This window comes from Coenobita brevimanus, chromosome 37 (assembly GCF_032717465.1).
Source record: "Coenobita brevimanus isolate Jiangsu-jjx chromosome 37, ASM3271746v2, whole genome shotgun sequence".
NCBI lineage: Eukaryota > Metazoa > Arthropoda > Malacostraca > Decapoda > Coenobitidae > Coenobita > Coenobita brevimanus.
The window spans coordinates 11,525,650-11,547,865 of NC_136990.1; the positions used below are offsets into that span (position 1 = coordinate 11,525,650).

The 22,216-nt window shown below is 41.2% G+C and overlaps 1 protein-coding gene and 1 non-coding gene across 2 annotated transcripts in view; both read right to left on the reverse strand.

The window, feature by feature from the left end:
* Positions 1-1,850: 1,850 nt before the first annotated feature.
* LOC145396356 (alkaline phosphatase-like) overlaps positions 1,851-22,216 on the reverse strand; it is a 93,141-nt gene continuing 72,775 nt past the window's right edge. The window contains exons 8-12 of the mRNA XM_080269748.1: positions 17,891-18,089; positions 10,592-10,689; positions 7,880-8,003; positions 2,487-3,470; positions 1,851-1,879 (exon numbers count right to left, since the gene is read on the reverse strand). Of these exons, the coding sequence (XP_080125874.1) occupies positions 1,851-1,879; positions 2,487-3,470; positions 7,880-8,003; positions 10,592-10,689; positions 17,891-18,089 (1,434 nt within the window). The remainder of the gene's footprint in view (positions 1,880-2,486; positions 3,471-7,879; positions 8,004-10,591; positions 10,690-17,890; positions 18,090-22,216) is intronic.
* Positions 7,701-7,817, reverse strand: LOC145396419 (5S ribosomal RNA). The gene has a single exon (XR_013896777.1). It is a non-coding gene; the product is annotated as a 5S ribosomal RNA (ribosomal RNA).

Below are 22,216 nucleotides of genomic sequence, written 5' to 3' on the forward strand. Positions count from 1 at the left end.
AATCACAAAAACCTCACTAGGCCTACGAATTAACACCTTATGCTATACAGCACAAGAACAAAATGTAATAACACTCATACTCAAATTACACAGCTGCTAGATGGTTGGAGACTTCCTGAGCACTCACAATAATAACAACTGTACAGGGGAGGACAGAGATGTGAGCAAAATGAGGAGTAGATCTAAGTGGCAATTAATGTAGAGACTGAGCTCATTATATAGGGGCCAGCAGAGCTTGATACAACTTGTAAGAAGGACGCGCAAATGAAGCCATAGGGGACAAAGAGTTGACAATCCTGCTCTGAACAACAGAAAGAACGACTTACTCTACTATAAGGGTAGAAGGGGGGAGTGAGGTAGAACACGCTCATGCTCAAACATGCAGCATACTGTACCTCAGAATTACACAAAGCATGATGAAATCATAGGCTATGTAACTCTATATATATATATATATATATATATATATATATATATATATATATATATATATATATATATATATATATATATAAATAAAATTGCTTGGATTTACAGGCAAAATATATTTCGGGCAGAAAGAGTTCAGCCCCCCCAGATGAGAAGGGTCCCGTACGCCTATGCCTCTCGCAGCTGAGTGGCAAGGGGCATGCCTGCCCATTGTACTAGTGTGGACATCATGGGCCTCAGCAACACGATTTGGGCAACATGACATGCAACAGAGCGCGCGTCATGACCCCTGGTGTGGACTGGACTTTAGACTCCTACGGCTCTGCTGAATAACAATGTCCGGCAATAACTAGAGTACAATAACAGTTGTGCTGATTAATTATGAGGGGATGAATGGTGAAACTAATGGTACTCTCGTGCTCTTATGACTAACTTATAGTAAAACGGGATCATCGGAACTTAATTGAAACAGAACAGAATAATGAAGATGTTCAGACGAGCTGAGGGTTAATGGTGACAGTATTAGCAATCACAGGCTGCCCAGACTTACGGCCGCATGCTTAGGCCTTAATCTGAAAGTAGATTGCAAGCTCCGAATTTTTTCCGATAACTTCTAAAGTACATGATAGATGGGTCATGTTTGGCCTTTCTATTGTGATTCCTGATTGTATTATGTGGTATGAGGTGCAGGCTGCATATACTCAATAACCACAGGCAATCCATAAGTGACCGTACATTATTAGGAGGTTGCACACCACTTAGCGATTTAAGAATTCACAGAACTTTCAAACTCAGAAGAGAATCGCCTGGCATTCGAGTACTTCACTAACACTGTGCTGTCATCAGGAAATGTTGATCCAGTCACTATTTGCCTCTATTGTACATATTCGTGTCTTCTCTCGTGATTTATCCCATCTAACACCAGGCGATTTTAGTCAACATACAGTGAGTCATAAGAGACTGAGAGAGGCAATAACAAACTCTAAAACTAAAGGACAACAACATGATTTACATTAATAATAATAATAATAATAATAATAATAATAATAATAATAACAACAACAACAATAATAATAAGAAGAAGAAGAAGAAAAGAAGTTAAAATAGAAGAGAAAGAGAAAGGTGGAAAAGAACAAAAGAAGAGGATAATAATAAAAACCGCAGTTGGAGGAAGGAGAGTATAAACGCACACCCCGTGTAACATAACTCATTTTAGCCTTCACTTTGTTACACATCTGAGCAGTTTATTTAATACACTCAGACTCCTATGGCTCTCTTTCTCAGCTGAATTAAATTGTGTAGCGTTAACTGGAAGGAACTACTACAGCGTACCACTGTCATGAGACATTGTAAACTGTAACCACTAACCTTTGTTCTCCACGACAATTCTTTTCTTTTATTCCCGCTAGTTGTAAGCGATTTCAGTCGGCGGAGAGTGAATCACGGGAGCCTGAGAGAGTCAACAGCAAACGACACATCTAAGGGAGATCAATTAGACCTAAAAGAAGCGTTACTAGCAAATGACACAACTGTGAGTTAATAATTAAACCCGGGAGGGGAATTAAAAACAGATGATACAACTAAGGGAGAACAATTAGATCTAGAAGAAAAAGTTGGAAAAAGAAGGATAACTTACAAGGAGCGAAAATAAGTGCACTGCCTCAGCCATGACACTTCTTAGTCAGCTGCGTAAGTGTAGGCTCCTGTACAGTGTTAATGCCAGGACGGTTAACCTTGTAATGGTCGGGGAAACTTTAATACATTGTTTCAGCTGCTCCCAAGATGACTTCATACATATAAGAATAAGCCTATGGAGTCTGGCAGAGTAAGCAACGAGTCATATATCTAAAGTCCAACAATAAAACCTAGCAGAGGAAGAAGGAGTGACGAGGAGAGAGTGAAAACAACAGCACTCCCTCTGGCATAGGAACTCCTAACACCTTTCACTCTCCTATGCGTCTTCTCACTCTTTTCCTTCTCCCTTATTTGATCTTTAGCTTCTTTTTCTCTTTCCTGTCTTTCTTCCTCACTCTTATTAGCTATTTCTCCATTCCCACTCGCGCTCCCTTCACTTTCATCCACACCATCAGTGACTTTCAGCTCATCTGTACTTTCATTTTCTTTGATATCATCTTCATTTACAGTAGCTGTAATTTCGTTATTATTTTCATCAGCAATGTTTTCAGTCTCACTTTCAGCATCGCTTTTCATTATATTAATTTCATCTTCATTTCCAGCAGTTTTAAATTCACCAACATTCTCATTTTGGTCCACACTCCCGCTCCCCTCACTCACACTCTCGTGGTCTGTTTGGTCTTCATGGTCTGTGTGGTCCTGGTGCTCTGTGTGGTCCGTGGGATGTGAAGTGGCCTCATGATCGGCAATGTTGGTTTGATTTATAATGTCTGTTCGGTTCTGGTGACTTGAATATCCCTGATAGTCTGTTTGTTCCTGATTTTCTGAATGTTCCTGGTGTTCTGTATGTTCATGAGGTTCTGTATGTTCATGAGGTTCTGTATGTTCATGAGGTTCTGTATGTTCATGAGGTTCTGTATGTTCTGTATGATCCATAGTATCTGACTGGCTTTGGTGATCTGAGTGTCCTTGATCTGTTTGGTTTATATGGTCCTGATGGCTTGACTGGGCCTTATGTTCCGTATGATTCTTTTGATACAACTGTCCATGATTCCCTGATTGGCCTTGGTGACTTGAGTGCCCTTGATATGACTCTGTTGTATGATTCGGATGATCAGAATGGTCTTGGTGATCTACATGGACCTGGTGGTCTGTATGGTCATGAGTCCCCGTATGGTCCTGAATTTCTATATGGCCTTGATGACCTGCCAGGCCTTGATAAGCTGTAGTAGGATCCAGACTATGTGAATGGCCTTGGTCTCCTGCATGTCCCTCAAGATCCCTATGGTCTGTGTATGTGGGCCTGCGACAGGCGTACTGGTATGGCCCGATGCACGCCGAGTACGCCATCACATGAGCCACGTACGTCTGTTCGTGCACACGGTGGAACAGGTGGCTCATTGGTCCTGTGGAAAAAACAAACGGATTGAATATGTGGTTCGTTTGACCTGGAGATAAAATACAAAGCTTAAATAAGTGGCTCACTGGACCTGAAGAAAATACAGGTGGCTAAAATAGGTGGTTCATTTATCCTAGTGAAAAGAATAAATGGCTCAGATAGGAAACTGGCTTTTCCTGGGACAAGAATAGGTGGGTCAAACAGGTGCTTGGTGGCTGGGGGAAAAAAAAGACAGGTTTAAGTAGTGGGTCGTTGGATTAAATAATATATATCTCAAAAACTGGTGGTTCATTCGTCTTAACAGGTGGATGTCTAAATTGGTAGGTCAGATTGGTGGTTCCTTTGTCATGGGAAACAAAACATTTAAAATATAATTAGGGCAGCATTGTCCTGTGAAATAAGATAAAAAAATGGCAGCTCACTTTTCCTGTGAAAAAAATAGGGTCGTCAGTAGGGTGCGTCAGTGTGGTAAAAAATGAAGATTAATGACAAATACAGGCTTACTGAATATTAAATAGATACTTCTGTGATTTCCTACAAAATCACTCCTCTTTTGCATCCACACGCTTATTTTCACGTTCCTCCTTTCACAGAATAATCACTAGACCTCTCCATTCTTCTGATCATGTCAATAGTATTTTCAGATTATATCTCTGATACTATATCGACACAATATTCTTTCATTATGAACTGGGGTTGGGAATAGTCACCCTTCTTTGCGACAGGCTGAATGAGAGTAAAGTTTCAGCATGAAGGAAAGGTATAAGGTAATAGTCAAAGACAAAAGAGTTTACCTAGGTAGGGCGTAAGCACAGAAGCACAGTTCTTAAGGACAACAGGAGGGACCCCATCAGGCGCCTATGCCTCGTTAGTACTAAGCCACTAATGGCAGAAAATACATCAATTGAAGAAATCTTAATCGTCAGCCATGAGGAAGTCAGAGGGGGGAAGTGATGGAGCAACAGCACTGGAATCGTTTAACGTGGAAATGGAGGAGAAAGTCTGATTTATCAGTAGAAGAATTAGCTATAGAACCATTAGAGTGGAAAACAGAAGGGAAGGATGATGAGATAAAGTTGTTAGAAAGTTTTTGGCGAGGTGACAGAAGGAGGGGGAAAAGTTCGAGTTGGAGAGTTCAGAGCATTTACTACGAATGAAATTATGTTTAGCAGAGCGAAGAACAGACTTAGCACCATTCCGGGCAGAAATATGAAAGAGATGAGATTCAGGAGTTGGTTGGCTCCAGTACCTGCCCTCTCCTTGTTGCAGACAGCATTAGAACAAGCGTGATTGAACCAAGTTTTTTTTTTGCATTAGTCAAAGGATATATGGAAGGATTACATGCTTCCATGTCCGAGAGAATAACCTCTGTAATGCGCCAGGAACACTCAGATGGCTCCTGGTCATGAAAGCAATAATCATTCCAGGGAAAATCAAAGAACTACTGCCTAACGGCTTCCCAGTCACCAGCTCCAAAATGCCACAACCAACCCTTGTTGGGAGGGTCCACAGGCCGTGCTGGAGCGACAGAACAGGTTAAGGTAATAAGGTTGTGATTGGAGGAGTCCAACGGAGAGGAAAGATTAACAGTGTAAGCAGAAGGATTAGTTGTAAGGAAGAGGTCAAGTATGTTGGAGCTCTCTCCAAGGTGGCCAGGGACACGGGTAGGGTGCTGTACAAGCTGCTCTAGGTTATTAAGGATAGAAAAGATGTAGGCTTGTTCACAAGGTGAATCAGTGAAAGGAGAGGAGAGCCAAAGGTGGTGAACATTGAATTCTCCTAGAATGGAGATTTCAGAGAAAGGAGATATGGATAGAATGTGTTCCATCGTAGAACTAAGATGGTCAAAGAATTTTTCATAGTCAACAGAATTAGGGGATAAGTAAACAGCACAAATATATTTAGTCAGAGAATGGCAGGAAAGCCGAAGCCAGAGTGTAGAGAATTCAGAAGAATGAAGTTCAGGAACATGAGAGCAAGATAAGCCGTTGCGGATTTATGCACAACAGCCATCTTTGGCTTGGAAACGAGTATAGAGAAAGTAGGAGCATACAGATAAGGGTTTGATATCAGTCGCCTTAGAAAACTGAGTCTCAGTAAGGAATAGTAGGTGAGGTTTAGACGAAGAGACGTGGTGCTCAACAGAGAAAGTTAGAGGAATGGCCGCGAATGTTGCAGAAATGGAGAAGTGAGTCATGCAGTGGTTCCAGGCATCTCGTTGGGTCGTCACCGGGAGAGAGGCAGTTGGTGGGGGCATTTATGCCCCCCTACCCCCCGGGGAATCCGAGGCTTGGTTAATAGATGCCATTGTTTTTTGTTAATTATTGAATAGGAAGTGTAGTGTTTACTGTGCATGTAGTTTGGTATTGACAGTAAGAGAAACTTGTATTGAAGAGCATGTTGGCCTACTCTCTGTGTTACTGAAACACTGGAAAAGTACAGCAAAGGGGAATGGTCAGGAACTAGTCCCGTGGGCTGATGAAACGGGAGCTCCAGCTCTCCCTGTCATCAACTTTTCATCAACGTTGGGGGTACTGCCCTGCTCGACTGGTGCTACAGTCTACTCCCCACACAAATGCTGGGGACAAATGCTAAAACTGACGAAAATCAAAGGAAATCGCACTAAACAGTTCTCATATTGCAATCGAAAGGTCAGTGCTGGATATATATATATATATATATATATATATATATATATATATATATATATATATATATATATATATCGTACAATCTTTGCTTTGACCCACACTGGCTGTACTTAGGACCCGTCTCACCAAGGCCACTGCAATGCTTCCAGCGCTACTGCTTTGGGGCCGTTCAGGAAACACTGACCGGGTTTTTTTTCTCTTGAATCTGATTTAGCTGATACTGATGACACTTACCTGTAGCCACTTATTGCTGATTCACGTAAATAATATTCCTAACCCATGGAGAAAGAAGCAGGAGAGGCTACGGAATTTTTGCTGCTGATTGTTTAACATTCCCAGTAGTACCTTATTATTTTCCATTATATTCTTCCCACGTCCAGCCGAATATTATGAGATTTTCTGTCCCGATGAGATGCGACAAGAAATTTGATGAAAGTAAATAAACATTTCGAACAGCTGCAGTCTTCCCCCAAAGGTTTTCTTCCCTTTAACAGGTGTAAATGGCACACGAGTTAATCTTTACATTTATCTCATTGCGATTCATCGAACAGTAAGGGTTTTTCAAAGGATTCATTGACTCTGTGAATACAAGAAGGTGCAAACTCAAGGCGAGTTTATTCAGATCGAGTTGTTTTTCAAACGTGTGAGGTTTGATATAGACGTCAATCGTTTGTTCTTTTACATCACTGTCAACACCATCATCCTGTCTCTTTGTCTCATCCGCCGATGGGTGAGGTAGGGACGAGAGGAAAATTCGAGGGAGAGCTCATCAACAGCATGCCCAATGAATATGGGCCACAGACTCATTCACTCACCATTCAAGCCCCCAGAGTCCTGACTCCACGCAAAACCACCTACCCATGTTTTTCACATTACCTATCAAATATAGTATATAAAAATGCTCACCAAGCACCCTTCAAACGAAATTTACCCGACCAACTCCATCCCTTGTCAAATCCCTAGTTTCACCAACCTCCATACCGTGCTCGTTCATTCATTTACTATATCCATCCACACTCTTCTTGGCCTTACACGCCACTTACTCTCTTATACCCTTTTCACAACGCTGTCTGTATTAATTCTGTCCTCATGACCATGCAGTTTAAGCACAGTCTCTTCAGCTCTGTTGTTCACACATTTCCTTACAACCCAGCTTTCACGAATCACATTATTTCTTAGACTACTCAATCTCCGCACTCTACACACACCTCAGTAACCTTAGCTTCACTGATCTTACTCGTGGCCTTTCGTTTTCAAGCCACATAAAAGTCAGCGTGGACACTAAAACTCCATGCCATCCTCTTGCAGCTGCCGCACTACTCGAATACTTTACCGCATGTTGGTACACCTTATAGGAGGGTGCCATATATCACGTGCTTGTGGCATTTCTAGCCAGTGTTCCCACATGTACAGATTCGTATGATGATAATACTCTAGGGAAATCACGAGCCATGCTAATTTTTTTTTTTTTTTTTCATTCATTGCCAGACGCCATGTATCCCAAACGGGGTGGCCAAGGGCTTAGAGTTAATTGTTTTACAGGGAGGGGCACTAATCCTCCACAAACCCCACTTGACACGTAGGGATGCCAACAGCACCTGGTGTTCCCAGGCGGTCACCCATCCAAATACTAACCAGGCCCAACGTTGCTTAACTTCGCTGATCGGACGGGAAGCGGTGTACTCAACGTGGTATGGCCATGCTAATATTATGGGATAATTCTGAACCTCTCCAGCGTCCTACTTTTTCCAGTATGTGTACCTACCCTTTGCAAACACAGCCACATCCTCTCCTCCATGAGGCTCCTCCCCAACAATGGTTGGTACTGCGGACAAGGCTACAAAATCCATGCTGGTCGTATCAACATCAGTTATGTTCCTCCTCTGTACCTGTGAGAAGGAGAAAGAAGGCTTAGGCTAAGGGTGGTATTCCAAGTAGTTCTGGAGATTTAGTATCGTAACACATCTTTTCAAGCAACTGATTCCACTCATTGCACTTCAGTACCCTCATATATGTTACTCATGCAAATAGGTTGACATTAAAACGATATAAATAGCATTACAGAGACAGTGAAGGAGTAATAAGCACAATAAATTGTTATGCAACAGGGACCACAAAGTCTTGTGTGCCACCAAAATTAGTCACATTACCCATAAACTGCACGGTTGTCATTAAGACAGACTTTTTTTCTTGATCCCAATATTTTTCCTGACTACGACTGGCAACCGTCTAATCAACAATGTGTTTCCATTTCCGGTCTAGGTGGCAGTAGTCTAGGGTGCGATATTCACAGCTTCCCCAAGGGGCCATATTGTACCATTTGGATAACTCATCATATTTTCATCAAGGACTTACTTGCATGTCATCCTTAGCAGTGTATTCTGTATCAGGCGACTATATCTTCTAACGTATGCATTTCTCCACTTCATTATTATTTATGCATGGCAGGATTATATGATTTTCTGCAAATCGCCCCGTACCGTTGCTCGCGAATCAGCCTGTGTGTGTGTGTGTGTGTGTGTGTGTGTGTGTGTGTGTGTGTGTGTGTGTGTGTTTGTGTGTGTGCTATAACTCTTCGTATGCTATCTGATGGATGCAAATAAAACCTCCCAAGTGAGTTCGTCTCATTGTCGGAGAGGTCTTCCACTTTACACAATTATCCTTCCATATATATACATAGAGAATATATATATATCATCAGCCGTTTGAATGTCCACTGCAGGATCGGCCTATCCCAATCGAAATGGGGACGATACAGCCAATGCATCTCTACCAAATGGCTTAGACTGTGTAGAGATTGTATGTAGGGTGAGAAGTGCTTGTAAGTGTAAGCTTTCCATCCACTCAGTGTAATGTCATGGCACTGGGTAAACACAGAAACTTACTTACCTCTCTCCGAATGATTTTAGGAGAGACAGAACTGCTAGACTCCGCGAGTGTACCACATCTCACTCCCAGTAAAGTACTCAGCAATAGTACGGAGTCTTTAAGAATAACCTGAATTCCTGAGAGTATATCTACGTATATTTTGGGCTGTCTGGACATTGCTACTCCTCACCCTGCCCTTGGGTGGGAAAGGAGGTCCGGATGATGATGATGATGATGATGATGATATCTACGAGCTTACATCTCACACATTGATGTTAGTTTTGAGAATAATTACTCAAAGGTCAAGGTCACTGGCAAAATCAAAGCACGTTCTGTGTGAGTGATAGCTAAGGAAGCAGTTCAGACAGTTTTGATCCAACTTTAGCCAAACCTGGTGGAAGGTTTGCAGATCAGGCAAGAAAAATCCCATTCTTTAGAACATGATGTCAAAGGTCAAGTCAAAGGCAAGATCACCTTCAAGTTACTTTCTGACTTAAGCTAAACTTAATGGAAGACTTGATATGACAAGATTAGATTTTGAGAACGGTCGGTCAAAGGTCAAGGACACAAGGAAAGGTCGATGGCCAGTGAAGAGGACCAATACGAACCTAGTGCCAAATGCAGCACAGAGTCGGCTCATCGGCTAGATCAGCTAGGTCAATAGCCAAAGTCACACGACAGGGTCAAATTTCTACCTGCCTCTGTGTGTGAACAACGTAACTAAAATGCTTTGGATCTATTTTCGAACAGTATGATGGAATTGTTGAGGGTCAACCAAAGGGTTGATTTTGTTTTCATTTTTCTTTTAAATAAAAATATGTTAATCATATTGGTATATCAATCAACAAACACATGTTTTGTCTGATTTAGACCAAGATTTGTCGATGGGTTCTGGGTAAGGCGAGAATTAATGATATAAAATTCAAAGTCAGTTAGTACAATGAAGTCCACAGGGAAAGGTCAAAGGTTAAGGTTACATGGCAAGGTCAGCTTAAACAACTTTAATCAGATTCCAGCCAAACTTTACAGGCGGGTTAGCATGCATGAAGGGACTCATATCTGAGAACAGTCGGTGAAGTTCAAGGCCACAGGCATTCAAAAGTTCAATGAGGACCAGTTGATGTGCGCCTAGGTATTGCATTCTCCGCCTGTACCTTCTGTTTTAAATGTTACTTTCTCCTGTAATTTTATTCAGCTTATGAGAGGTTATTCTAAATGAAGGAATTAAACAATGTCATAATACACCTTTTCACTACTGGTCTTCCTTTCTCAGCTAAACATAATCGTCTGGATGTAGCAACCAGAATCTAAGGAACAGCAATGTCACCAGATCAACAGGTTATTTATGAGATACTAAAAATATCAGTCCAGATGATGTCCTTGTAAGTATATTCTTGCTGCCATCAGACTATCTAGTTTCTGAGAGGCCTCCGATATTGAAGGGACTTAATAAGGCATCATCTAATATATCATATCTCGCCTAAACTGTATCACGTCCTCGGGTTCAGTACGTAGTGACGGCTGTACGTGTATTATCTAACTTCCAGTCCGAAAGTCCCTCCGAGGCTAAGTAATAATTTATGGTAACAATATTAGACAACACATTTACCTTTGTTCCATCCCAGGTATGAAAGTATCCCGGCCCCGCTGTGAACATGAGAGGTGTGTAGGGCAGACCGTCAGTCACATGTTCATTCGTTATTTTACCTGTTTAGGAAAGATTAGTTAAGAAAGATTATTAGAAATGAACGCTTTTTTGCCGGGGAATGACACACGACATGCAGAATCTCTCCTGACATGTGAAAAACTTCAGGTGATTATCCTCCAGCATATTATGAATAAAAAAAAAAATACTATACCAATACTTTCTCAATTCTCAACTGTTACGGAGCCTCACATACTGATGACCAAGGTAGAAATTGTCTCCCTTATAATTTACCTAGAGGTCATCAGTAATTGCAGCTCTGGAACTGCTGAGAACTGAATGAATTTTGTACAAATGAGAACATGACAACGTTTAGCATTGCTTTACTAACTTGACATTCACCGGACTGACTATCTGATGGGTGAATTTTAGCTCATCTCTCTCTCTCTCTCTCTCTCTCTCTCTCTCTCTCTCTCTCTCTCTCTCTCTCTCTCTCTCTCTCTCTATTATGTGCGAGAGTGATTAGGACTGTGCGGTGGAGTCCAGAGCCTAGGGGCTTGTTGTTGCTATTCTTGTTGTCCATCCTTGGTCATGTCTGGCCTAGCTGACCCGTCAACCACAGATAAGTAATTGCTCCTATGAATTCTTACCATACGTTCCTTACACCGCTGATGTTGTGTCTGCGTCTTAGCGTGGCATGTGTTATGGAGTAATGCATTATGTGGGCTATGTTGTCTGGGCCTACTTTATGAAAGGGACACGTGTCATGTGATTCCACCAGACCCAAATGTAAGCAGGTAACTGAGAAGGGACGGTATGGTGATTCAGGGAGTGTGTGGCCCGCCTGACTTGACATGCTGGAGACTAATACTTCCTCCATTGCATTTTTTGTCTTTCCTTGCCTTCTAAGCAGCACCTCGCCACATCTTCGGGCTGGAATACGTGGTCATGATGATGGTGACGATGATGATGATGATGATGATGATGACAATAATAATAGTAATAATGATAACAATAATCATCATCATCATCATCATCATCATCACCATCATCATCATCATCATCAGTAGCAGCAGTAGTAGTAGTAGCAGTAGTAGTAGTATTTTCAACTCATTCAAAATACCTGAAGATCCCTTGTACTAATGGGATTAATAAATTCTGTACCGATACCATTTGGTTTAAATAATCTCCCTTAATTATGGTAAATTGTCTGACAGCAGCAAAAAACAGCACCAAACATTCATTGAAGTGACGTGGTTCACCCTTCAGTCTGAGAACGGAGTCTTTTTTGTTCCTCTTACTGTCTCTGAAATTACCATTTTGGGTGATTTAACGTACAAAATGTAGGACGGTTATTGCATTCCGCCAGGACTGACGATACTGGTCTAGAATGCGAGCTGTTTGCAGAGTCGTTTAATCTCACGCAACTGGCAAAAAACAACCAACCAGAATACCAGATAATCCTGACCAAAACGCCTATCTCTTGGACCTATTCCTGACAAATAATCCAGATCAATACGGGATATAAGTACTGTCACCACTTGGATCCTCTGACCACAGTCTCATCAAAGCCTCATTAGTCGTCTCCCCCAAAACCTCCCCGTTCTGAACCTGTCAGGGTGACCCCATGGCACCTTGATAGGGCAGACTGGGATGGATTTAGAAATTATCTTGCTGGTGAGTTGTTGCCATTCCATGGAAGTCTTTCTTCTCTAGTGATGTCAGTTCTACTCAGTCCCACATTAATGACTCAATACAATCTGGTATGGAACTGTTCATACCAAGTCAACAGTTTACTAAAAGATCAGACTCCCCAAAACAGTTTGATAGCAATTGTGCCAGAGCAACGACCCAAAAATCATTAGCATATAATTCTTACGTAAAATAAAAAAAACAAATCTGAATCACTCGGTCAAATTATAATTGCTAGAAACCATGCCAAAGCAGGAATAAATCTCGCACAATCAAACTTTCTTCACACCCAAGCATCCAAACTACTAAACAACCCTAACGACAATAGAATACTCTGGTCAACTCTCAGGTAAATAATAACTTTAATAAGTCATCATCCATTCCCCCACTAAAATCTTCAGATGGCAACATTACAAGTCACCCACGTGGTAAAGCAAATATCCCTGCCGGTACATTTGCCAGAAATTCTACGTCAGAGTCAGCCAGAACGTCCCAGCACTAGAACTTGACTTTCCCGAAATTCTTCCACTTAAATTACAGACCAGTTACGTAACATCCATCCTAGAAACTTTACCAACCAACAAAGCTCCAGGCCCAGATGGAATTCCTCCAATTGTTTTGAAAAAGTATTCCCCAGAACTTGCTTCTATTCTAGCTAAATTATTCAGACTATGCATAAGTACTTCTTCATTCCCTAATTTTGGAAAGAAGCCAATATCCACCCAACTCCGAAGAAAGGAAGTTCCTCTGACCCCTCTGATTACAGACCAATAGCTATCACGTCTCCTCTTGGTAAAGTATTTGAATCTGTAATTAATAAGCACTTAGTTAAATATCTTGAATCCAACAGCTTAATTAGTGATAGACAGTGTGGTTCTCGCCAAGAACGATCCATCACTGATAAACACAGTCTCCTGACTCATACCATCCATCAATCAATGATCAACATGGAGAAACTCATGTAGTAGCCCTTGATATTTCTAAAGCTTTTGACAAAGCATGGCACCGTTCTCTGCTATCCAAACTCCCTTGCTATGGACTAACGTCTTTTGTTCCTCAGTTTTCCTCATCTCTCAGCGACAGAAATATTAAAGTAAAAATAAATGATATATATTCCAATTTCCACTCAATCTGTATAATTAAACAACATATTCACACGGTTATATCGGTTGTTGCGTGTAGAATTCCGTGGGGAAGGTATATAACGTACTCCCTGTTGTCCATCGGGTCATAGTCGCGATGCTCATAGGCACGTACCTTGATGTTCCCTCCCTTACTTATGCTTTGAAAAGGTGCCAAATCATCACCCCTGGGTGACACATGGCTCTTCGAGGTTAAGGCGTGCAGTACTCATGAAAGAATGTACCCCACCCCACCCCTGCGCAAGAGCTCGTGTACTGTACCATGCGGCACTTAGGTTTGGTAACAGTGCATCTGAAACAGGGATGGGGTGAGGACTGGCGTTGGGGGGGGAGGGGGAGTTGATCTGCAAGGTTCAGCACGGTTGCACTTACTCTGTTTCGTTTAGTAGATAGCTCATCATAGGTTGATTATTGTGGGGTAAAATCTATTATATCTATTAAATAATAAGTGTTAATGGAATATCTATATAATGATGGATTGCAGTCTAAATCTGTTCAGTATTTGGCCTGAAAAACTCGAACATGAAACAAGTTGTGCATGACTCCACCTAGCTCATCCCTTCCAGCCCCCCCCCCCCTTCCTACCACTTACTGGTGGGAAACAATGTTTTAAGGTTTTAGACATATCTTACCAAACCTGTGTTAGGGGGACAGGGATTATCAATCTTAAGAATGATAGTTTTGAAGATGATTCAGTGAAATAAGTGGAAATGTTGGATGGGAGAGAGACGCGGAAAGTTTGAACAAAAAGTGACAGAGCCTAGACAATTAAACCCCTGGAAATTCCCTCCCCCTTCTCGAGTCGCTGCCTTACTGGCTGCCTCTTGGAAAATTCCGTCGTCCTTTCGCACCCCTGATTGCGACATTAGTGCTATCGTTGCTGTATACCTACATTTTTCAGCCTATGTACGAGTAAATTGAGCATGAACTGGGTTACCGTAATTCATTGTCGGTCAAACGATTAGTGAGGCCGGTTTTAAAGAATTCTCTCTTTTATCCAATCGTAGTACCTTTGAGTTTCTTCAAGGCATCAATGTTTGTGAGATATTTTTGCACTGATGTGAACTGTTCGATGAGAAAAAGCCATGTCTGTGTTCAGAGTTTTTAAATTTGATGGGTCATTCCCGTTAGAATTGTTCAATGAAGAGGAAAATCTGAGTTTGTATGAGTCATGTACGTCTGGAGTGAGAAGGGTAATGACTGATTTGGTTAGTAAGGTACAATTGATTTGGTTAGTAAGGTAGGTATTCTGTTTTATCAAAGCCAACATTGTGTTTAGTAATGGTGCAGTACAGCTGGAACTAAAGTGCTGATGTAGAGTTTCGACGTGTGAAGCAAGTCGTCGGCATAGAACAATAATTATATTAAACATAAGCAACGCTACACTGTTGCAACCCTCCATCTGACCAAGCACATACCTCCCACCTCGCTGCATACCTATCCAAGCGCATAACGAGTTTCACCCCCACCCCACCCTTCTGTATAACACAGAGACATTAAGACTTAATATAATCAGTGATATGGAAGAGGGAAGTGTGATAGGAAGTAAAAAACCACCATCATCATCATCACCACAACCATCACCACCATCACTACCATCACAATAATCACTACCATCACCAGTATCAACACACCACCATCACCACCATCATCGCCACCACCACCATCAGCACCACCACCATCATCATCACCACAACCACCACCACCATCATCACTACCACCACCAGCATCACCATCATCATCATCGACATCACCACCACCACCACCTTCATCATCACCACAACCACCATCATCATCACCACAACCATCATCACCATCATCACTACCACCACCAGCATCACCATCACCATCATCATCATCATCGTCATCATCACCACCACCACCACCACCACCACCATCATCATCACCGCAACCACCACCACTATCATCACTACCACCACCACCACCATCATCATCATCATCATCATCACCACCACCAGTATTATCATCACTACGGCCACCACCATCAACACTACCATCACCACCATAATCACTACCATCACCATCATCATCATCAACGCTATGCTCTTGCAACTCTCCACCTGATCAAACACATCCCCCACATCCCCCTGCACACCTAACTAAGGGCATAATGACCCTCGCCTCCCCATCGCCTGTAGAACACGGGCATTAAAACTTAAAAATTTTAGTAGGTCATCCATTGTAAACATAACCTGGCCCCCTAAGATTACTTGCTAGGGCTCACTGAAATCTCTGAAAAAAAAAAAACTATATAGATAGATAGATAGATAGATAGATATAGATAGATAGATAGATAGATAGATAGATTTACTTTTTCACTATTTAAAAAAAAAAAGAACTACTTAAGACACAGCGTTCTACCAATCAAAAGGAACCAGTTTACTATTAAGACACATAACCGTGATAATTTTATGACTCTATAATTAATACTTTCTGAGATTTGCTCCGATATCGAAATATCTATGCCCAGCCAGTCGCCTAGCCACCCAGCTCTACGGACGAGCACCAGTGACAACAATGCCTTCCTCTGACTGTCAGGTGGAGAGTAAAAAGGACCATAAAGAGGAAGTTGAAAGGTCGTCGAGATAAAGGTTAAAGCGTGAGGGAGAAAAGTCTAACGCCTCTAGGAATCTGCTGGATGATATTTTGAAGTAAGAAGTTTGGTTTTTGGTAGAACACCTGAGCTTATCTGCCTACTAGGAAGTTGGCCACCATTTTGTTTTGTGTTTTATGTATATATCCTAGACCTTACTAACCAGGATGTGTTTTGGTACTATCTTTGTTTATGTCTACTGCTGCCAATGTGTTCTAAATGGTAGATGTTTCTTGCTGAAGTCATGTAGGATGAGCTGTGCTAACTTGGAGAAGTGGGTGGTGATTGTATGTTTGGGTGGGTCAGTATCCATGTTAGGTGTCAGGCAGATGGATGTGGGAGGTGATGTTATTTAAAGTTAACCCTTCCACAATTGGATGTGGGAGGTGATGTTATTTAAGGTTAACCCTTCCCCAATTTATAGTGGTGCGCAAAGCACTGATATTCCTCTTTATGGTGGGGACCTACTGGAAGGTTTATCCCGGTTTGAGTATGAGGATGATTCTTTTTTTTTCCAGATATCAGGGATGTGGTTGTCAGCCCAGAACTTGAAGATTTCAGTAAGGGAATTCATTGCTATGAGGCAAAAGTGTAAATGGCCATATGAAATCTTTTCTGCTGCTACCGCTTTGGAGTTTTTCGTATTTTTGACTGTCTGTTGTCCTCTTTATAAGGTGAACGGCGGCTATCTTTGTGTGTCTTCTTTGATTATTCTAAGTTTCTTTGTGATGGGTTTGTTTTGAGGATCGGTGTTCTTGTGATGTATTAATGCAAGATGGTTTATTAGGTTCTTTACTTGTTTCATCCTGCTAGAGCTCCACCATTGTTTACTAGGGAATCATGAGTTGATGAGGGTGATTATATGGATATGTGAGTATTTATTATTGTTTTCTCCAACTTGCTGCTGTTCATTTTCTGTGATCAAATGTTTCTTCAGTGTTTTTCAATTGTTTTGCGTTCGTATTTTAACTAGTTCATTAACTGTGTTGTTCAATTTGTGTACACTTTTTAGTTCCGCTGTGGTGTGTTGAGTTTTTCTCATTACTTTGGTTTTGTCTTTGCTGAATTATTTTATCTGAAGTGAGAAGTTTGGAATTAAGTTTTTGGTGTTGTTACTAGGGCTATGCAATTTGCTGGCTGTTGTAATTATTTTTAGTACGCAATGTAGAATCTTTTTCATCAGTGCTTGCTCCTATTCTACAGGATACATAAGAGATTTTATTTCATATTCTTTGAATGCCACTTTTTGCTCATTTTGATTATGAAAATGCTACATTGGCATACTTCTAAAACATTAATGGGCTTCCGGTGCTTCAGTTACTGATGACATCACAGGCGAATTATGAGGGAGATCAGTTTCACCCATATGGTTATCAGTACTTCTAAATTTTCCCTGCTACACAATAAGTGAGACTGTTGTTGACGATGAGGTCTTAATGCAATATGAAGTGTGTAATGGCTGAGAATTAAACCCTTATTGATACAGACCTCTAGTTACCCAAAATTATCCAAAGAACAAGTTAAATTCTTTACATATTTAGACTGACATTAGTTATAATTAGGGCACAACTAGTTCTCTGCCTTGCCTGGTATATAGCTGCCTCTGACAGGATCTCTGTGGTCCGTTTATGCGTCTGACTACATTTTGTTTCCCTGTCTTACCCAAGATATATAAAACTGGTTCTGTGTTATCCTAAGCTCTGTCTTTCCTAAAGTCCATGTAACTGGTTCTTTGTCTAGTGAAATGGCTGCCGCTACAGACGCTGTGTGGTCAGTTGATGCCTCAGATTCCATATAACTGGTTGTGTGGCTTACCTAGTATATGGTTTCCTCTTGCTGGATATCCCCCAAAGGTCATGGAGTGCGAGTGGTCTGCAGTGACGAGGATAAGTGTTTCGTCAAGGTCCAGGGAAGAGAGAGCGAGCAACACTGACTCTTCCATTTGTACCGCCTCCTCTAGGGCCCGACCAGGCTGGTTTCTGTGTAATGCCTTGTCTATGTGTCCTCCTTCAACCTGCAAACATAAGATATTGTCAGCGGTATATAACACACCGCGTACCCTGACTGTGCTCCGCCAAGATAAGATGAACAAGTTGTACCTCCTCCAATTGTATCACCTCCTCTAGGGCTTGATCAGCCTGGCTATGTCTAGTTTTTGTTACAATGTCCCCCACACCCTGTACATATAAGGCTCGTTATCTCGTCCGGTAAGGAGACTTCTTAGTAATTCATCATTATCAGCTTGTTTCAGCATATGATGCGTTAGTATTCTATGGTATTATGCATTAATTATATAAATTGCAAGTAAGTCATTACCCAGGTGTTATGTTAAAAAACAGCTCATAACAATACGGACCCAAGCTGCTTTGTCTTAGTGCCAATACTCAGTGGAAAATAAGCAGCAAAAGGAAGAAAATCTCATCGATGTTAAGGTGCGCAACTTTTATAATCCTCCATCTGTATCACCTCCACTTGGGCACGACTAGGCAGGGATCTGTGTAATCCTGGGGTTCCCAACCTATTGAATAGAAGGAACACTCACCTTTTTTATTATGACTAGAGAGCACTGCAATATAATTACAAAATATGTAATAATCAGCCCACATAATGCAGTGATAAATAACAGTGTCAATGAATTTTTATATAAATAGGTTTAAGTAAAGATATCTGGTTCCCCGTAATATAATTTAGTGCTTATTGAATCAGGTGTTTTATGAAATTAACAAAATATAATGAATCTTATTTACGAAATATTACTTTCAGCATGGAATATATATATATATATATATATATATATATATATATATATATATATATATATATATATAGATAGATAGATAGATAGATAAATATATATATGTATATATATTACGCATTCACAACAAACTGTATTAGTATTGCTTCCAAGACTTCTCCAATATGGTGTTTCACTGAGAACCTTGACTGAACTGTTGTGAACAGTTTTCCCAAGCTAGTAACGGTAGGATTTGTCAATGTAGTTCTCAAACATTGCCTTATTTTATCCTGACTGAGTCTGGCTGTCTGTGTTTCTGGAAACATTCCATGAGGAAATACCTTCTTAAATAATTAATTGATCCCACATCAATTCAGTACCTTCAACCCTTCACCATGACTGATCACGTCATTAGGTTGTGTATAAAAATTTTACTGATGTGGATTACTAGATTTCACACAGTTACGTTTCAGTAGCTGCTGGTGGACCATCCTGAGTGAATATAGTTTTCTTTTTATTTTTTACATCAAAATACATTGACAGTAAATAACATTCATGTCTGTCAACATTAACTTTCAAATTTAAAACTAACTGAAATTTCTTACCGAAATTCACACTGTAAGTCTGTGTAGTATGGACATATGAATGTATTTTTGAAATGCTTTCCTACGTTCAGAAAGTGATGAACCAGTTCCTGAGTCATCGGTCCAGGGAATACCAACTAACTCTGTAATTCCCAGTTCAACACTTTTGTTGACGAATTGTATAGTACAGTTAAATGAAAATTTGATTTTGAAGTCACAAGTACTGCATACATTTCTGAAACAGAAACATGACACGGTCTCAGGCAACTTTAAATTGCAAGATCAAAAAAGTTTCCACCAATATGGACTCAATTGCATATGAGTTCATTAACAGTTTATAACTGCTGGTGCATCCAAGCACGATTCTAAGCACAGCAAAAGGGCATTATATCTCAGAGAACAGTAGTGCTTTCAAGCAACAGTTTGGGAATCCCTGGTGTAAACTCTTGTCTGTGTGACCTGCTTTCACCTGCAGGGTTAAAATACATAATGACAACACCATACTAACCCATTCAGCCCAGAGATAACATTTCCGTTTCATTCTTGCAGTCTCATGACTATTTTATTCAGCTTTGGATCTAGTATAAAACTGTATAGGATAGATGTTTCACTGATAAACTCTTTCTGTGAGAGAGGCCTTTCAAAAGTTGAATGAAATCATATGGCATGAGCAACATTAAGTAAAAAATGATGTCCTCAGTATGAAAACTCCACACAGTACACACTAATTGCACCACATTACACACAGTTATCAATGTTGATTAGACTGGATAAATAACAGGTTACCTAAATGAACCGAGAATTATTCTAACCAGTGCTTTAAAACAGGTAAGCAAATACAACATGGTTGCCGATACATTCACCCCTATGCTTAGAGTACTGTGTGTGTTGTGGTAACAACTCATTCTGCTGGTTTGAGCTGTGCAGACGTTTTGGCTCTCATGACATACTCGTACATCAAACTTGCAATGAGTAAACATAAAAAAAGCTCTGGTAATCGTGAAAAGGGTTACAGGAAGCAGGACCTGATGCAAGGTAGACATCGATAACCCTGACTGAATCATCCCTGCAACACAGGGAACTTGTCAGCAGGTAGGCTTCAGGAATGTAATGTATGAACCACTCTGTATTCAGATATATGTTCCTCGGAATGTTTTAACAATACAAGCGATTAAGTTGTTTCGTAACTGCTGATGCTCTTGTTTCGTCTTTGATGTTTTTGTTGCAACTCCAGGCTTGTTTGAAAGTGAACCAAGTGGACTTCAGGAAATTGGCCACTTTGTTGAGATTATGTTATAGGATTGTTTTTATTGCGCTACTGTGGTACATTAGGTGACTAAATGTGTTGTGGTATGAGGGGCTACAGTGGGCATATGTAGTGTGGGCATTATGGATTGTTTATGAGTTGTACTTTGTGTTAGTACTGAAACAGGGAAGAGTGGTGACTACATTGCAGTCAGGCTGGGTGTATTCGTGTTCCTATGGGTAGGGTAGTTTCTGAGGAGTCTGTGTCTTCTGGTGGTTCGTAAAGGATGCTATTGTTTGATATACTGTATATATATTTTTTTTAATGGCTGCGGTGACTATGTGTTTTTGCGAAATGTATTGTTGGGTAGAGGAGGAAGAGTGCTTGTTGATAGTATTCTGTGTACGGGTTGGCGGCTGCGTGTTCATTCGTTTCTTTGTTTGTTCTGTCTTGTCTAATAGTAGTGCAGCTTGTGAAGTGCGGGGTACCTGAACTTGTTTGAGAGCTTCATCTCTTGTATGTATGTGTGTGTGTGTGTGTGTGTGTGTGTGTGTGTGTGTGTGTGTGTGTGTGTGTGTGTGTGTGTGTGTGTGTGTGTGTGTGTGTGTGTGTGTGTGTGTGTGTGTGTGTGTGTGTGTGTGTGTGTGTGTGTGGAAAAACATCCGTAGTCCTGTGGTTTTTGTCTTAAATACAGTTGATGTTTAACCGTAGAATCTCTATCGTGTTTCTTTTGTTTTGATATTTTTGGTCTCCTCTGTGTGTGTGTGTGTGTGTGTGTGTGTGTGTGTGTGTGTGTGTGTGTGTGTGTGTGTGTGTGTGTGTGTGTGTGTGTGTGTGTGTGTGTGTGTGTGTGTGTGTGTGTGTGTGTGTGTGTGTGCTGCAGTCATATATCAACTATGAAATTTGATATCTGTAATGAGAAAGACCTGAGCTGCAGAGATGCAGTCATTTTTCTGCTGCAGTTACACTCAATTTGCCAGTGTCTGTGTGTAAAGAGTTGTTGCTTTTAGGTGGTTTGGACATGTGGAGAGGATGGAGAGCAACAGACTGACGAGGAGAGTGTATGTGAGTGAGGTGGAGGGGGGTAGAGGAAAGGGGAGGCCAAGGATGAGATATAGAGATGGAGTGGAGAGGTATATGAGAGAGGGGGATGTGAGCAGGGAGGAGGGCAATGAAATGGCGGGGGACAGGGCGACATGGGGGCGATTTGTTTGTGGCCACCCCTTACGGGATTAAGGCGTCTAGCAATAGATAGATAGACAATTAATTTGTGGGCTGGAGTTGAGCCAGGAGGAGTAAAAGGGACTTGCAAGCCAGAGAAGCTGTAAGTTCTCTAGCCGAAAAAAAAATGTCGAGCGTGTCTTTAGGAATGCGGCTTTGCGCCTGACTGCAGCCCACCATCCCCTCTTTGGTGGATGGGGAAAGGTATGGGATGTTTGCAGGCCGATACAGTTCCTCCTCACGGAATGTAATAATATCTTGTCATGGCAGGTTTTCCATCAAGGCTTGCTAATGCCACCACAGATATGCGGCCATCTCCAGTGCCAAGCTAATGAAATACAAGAGGTTAACAACAA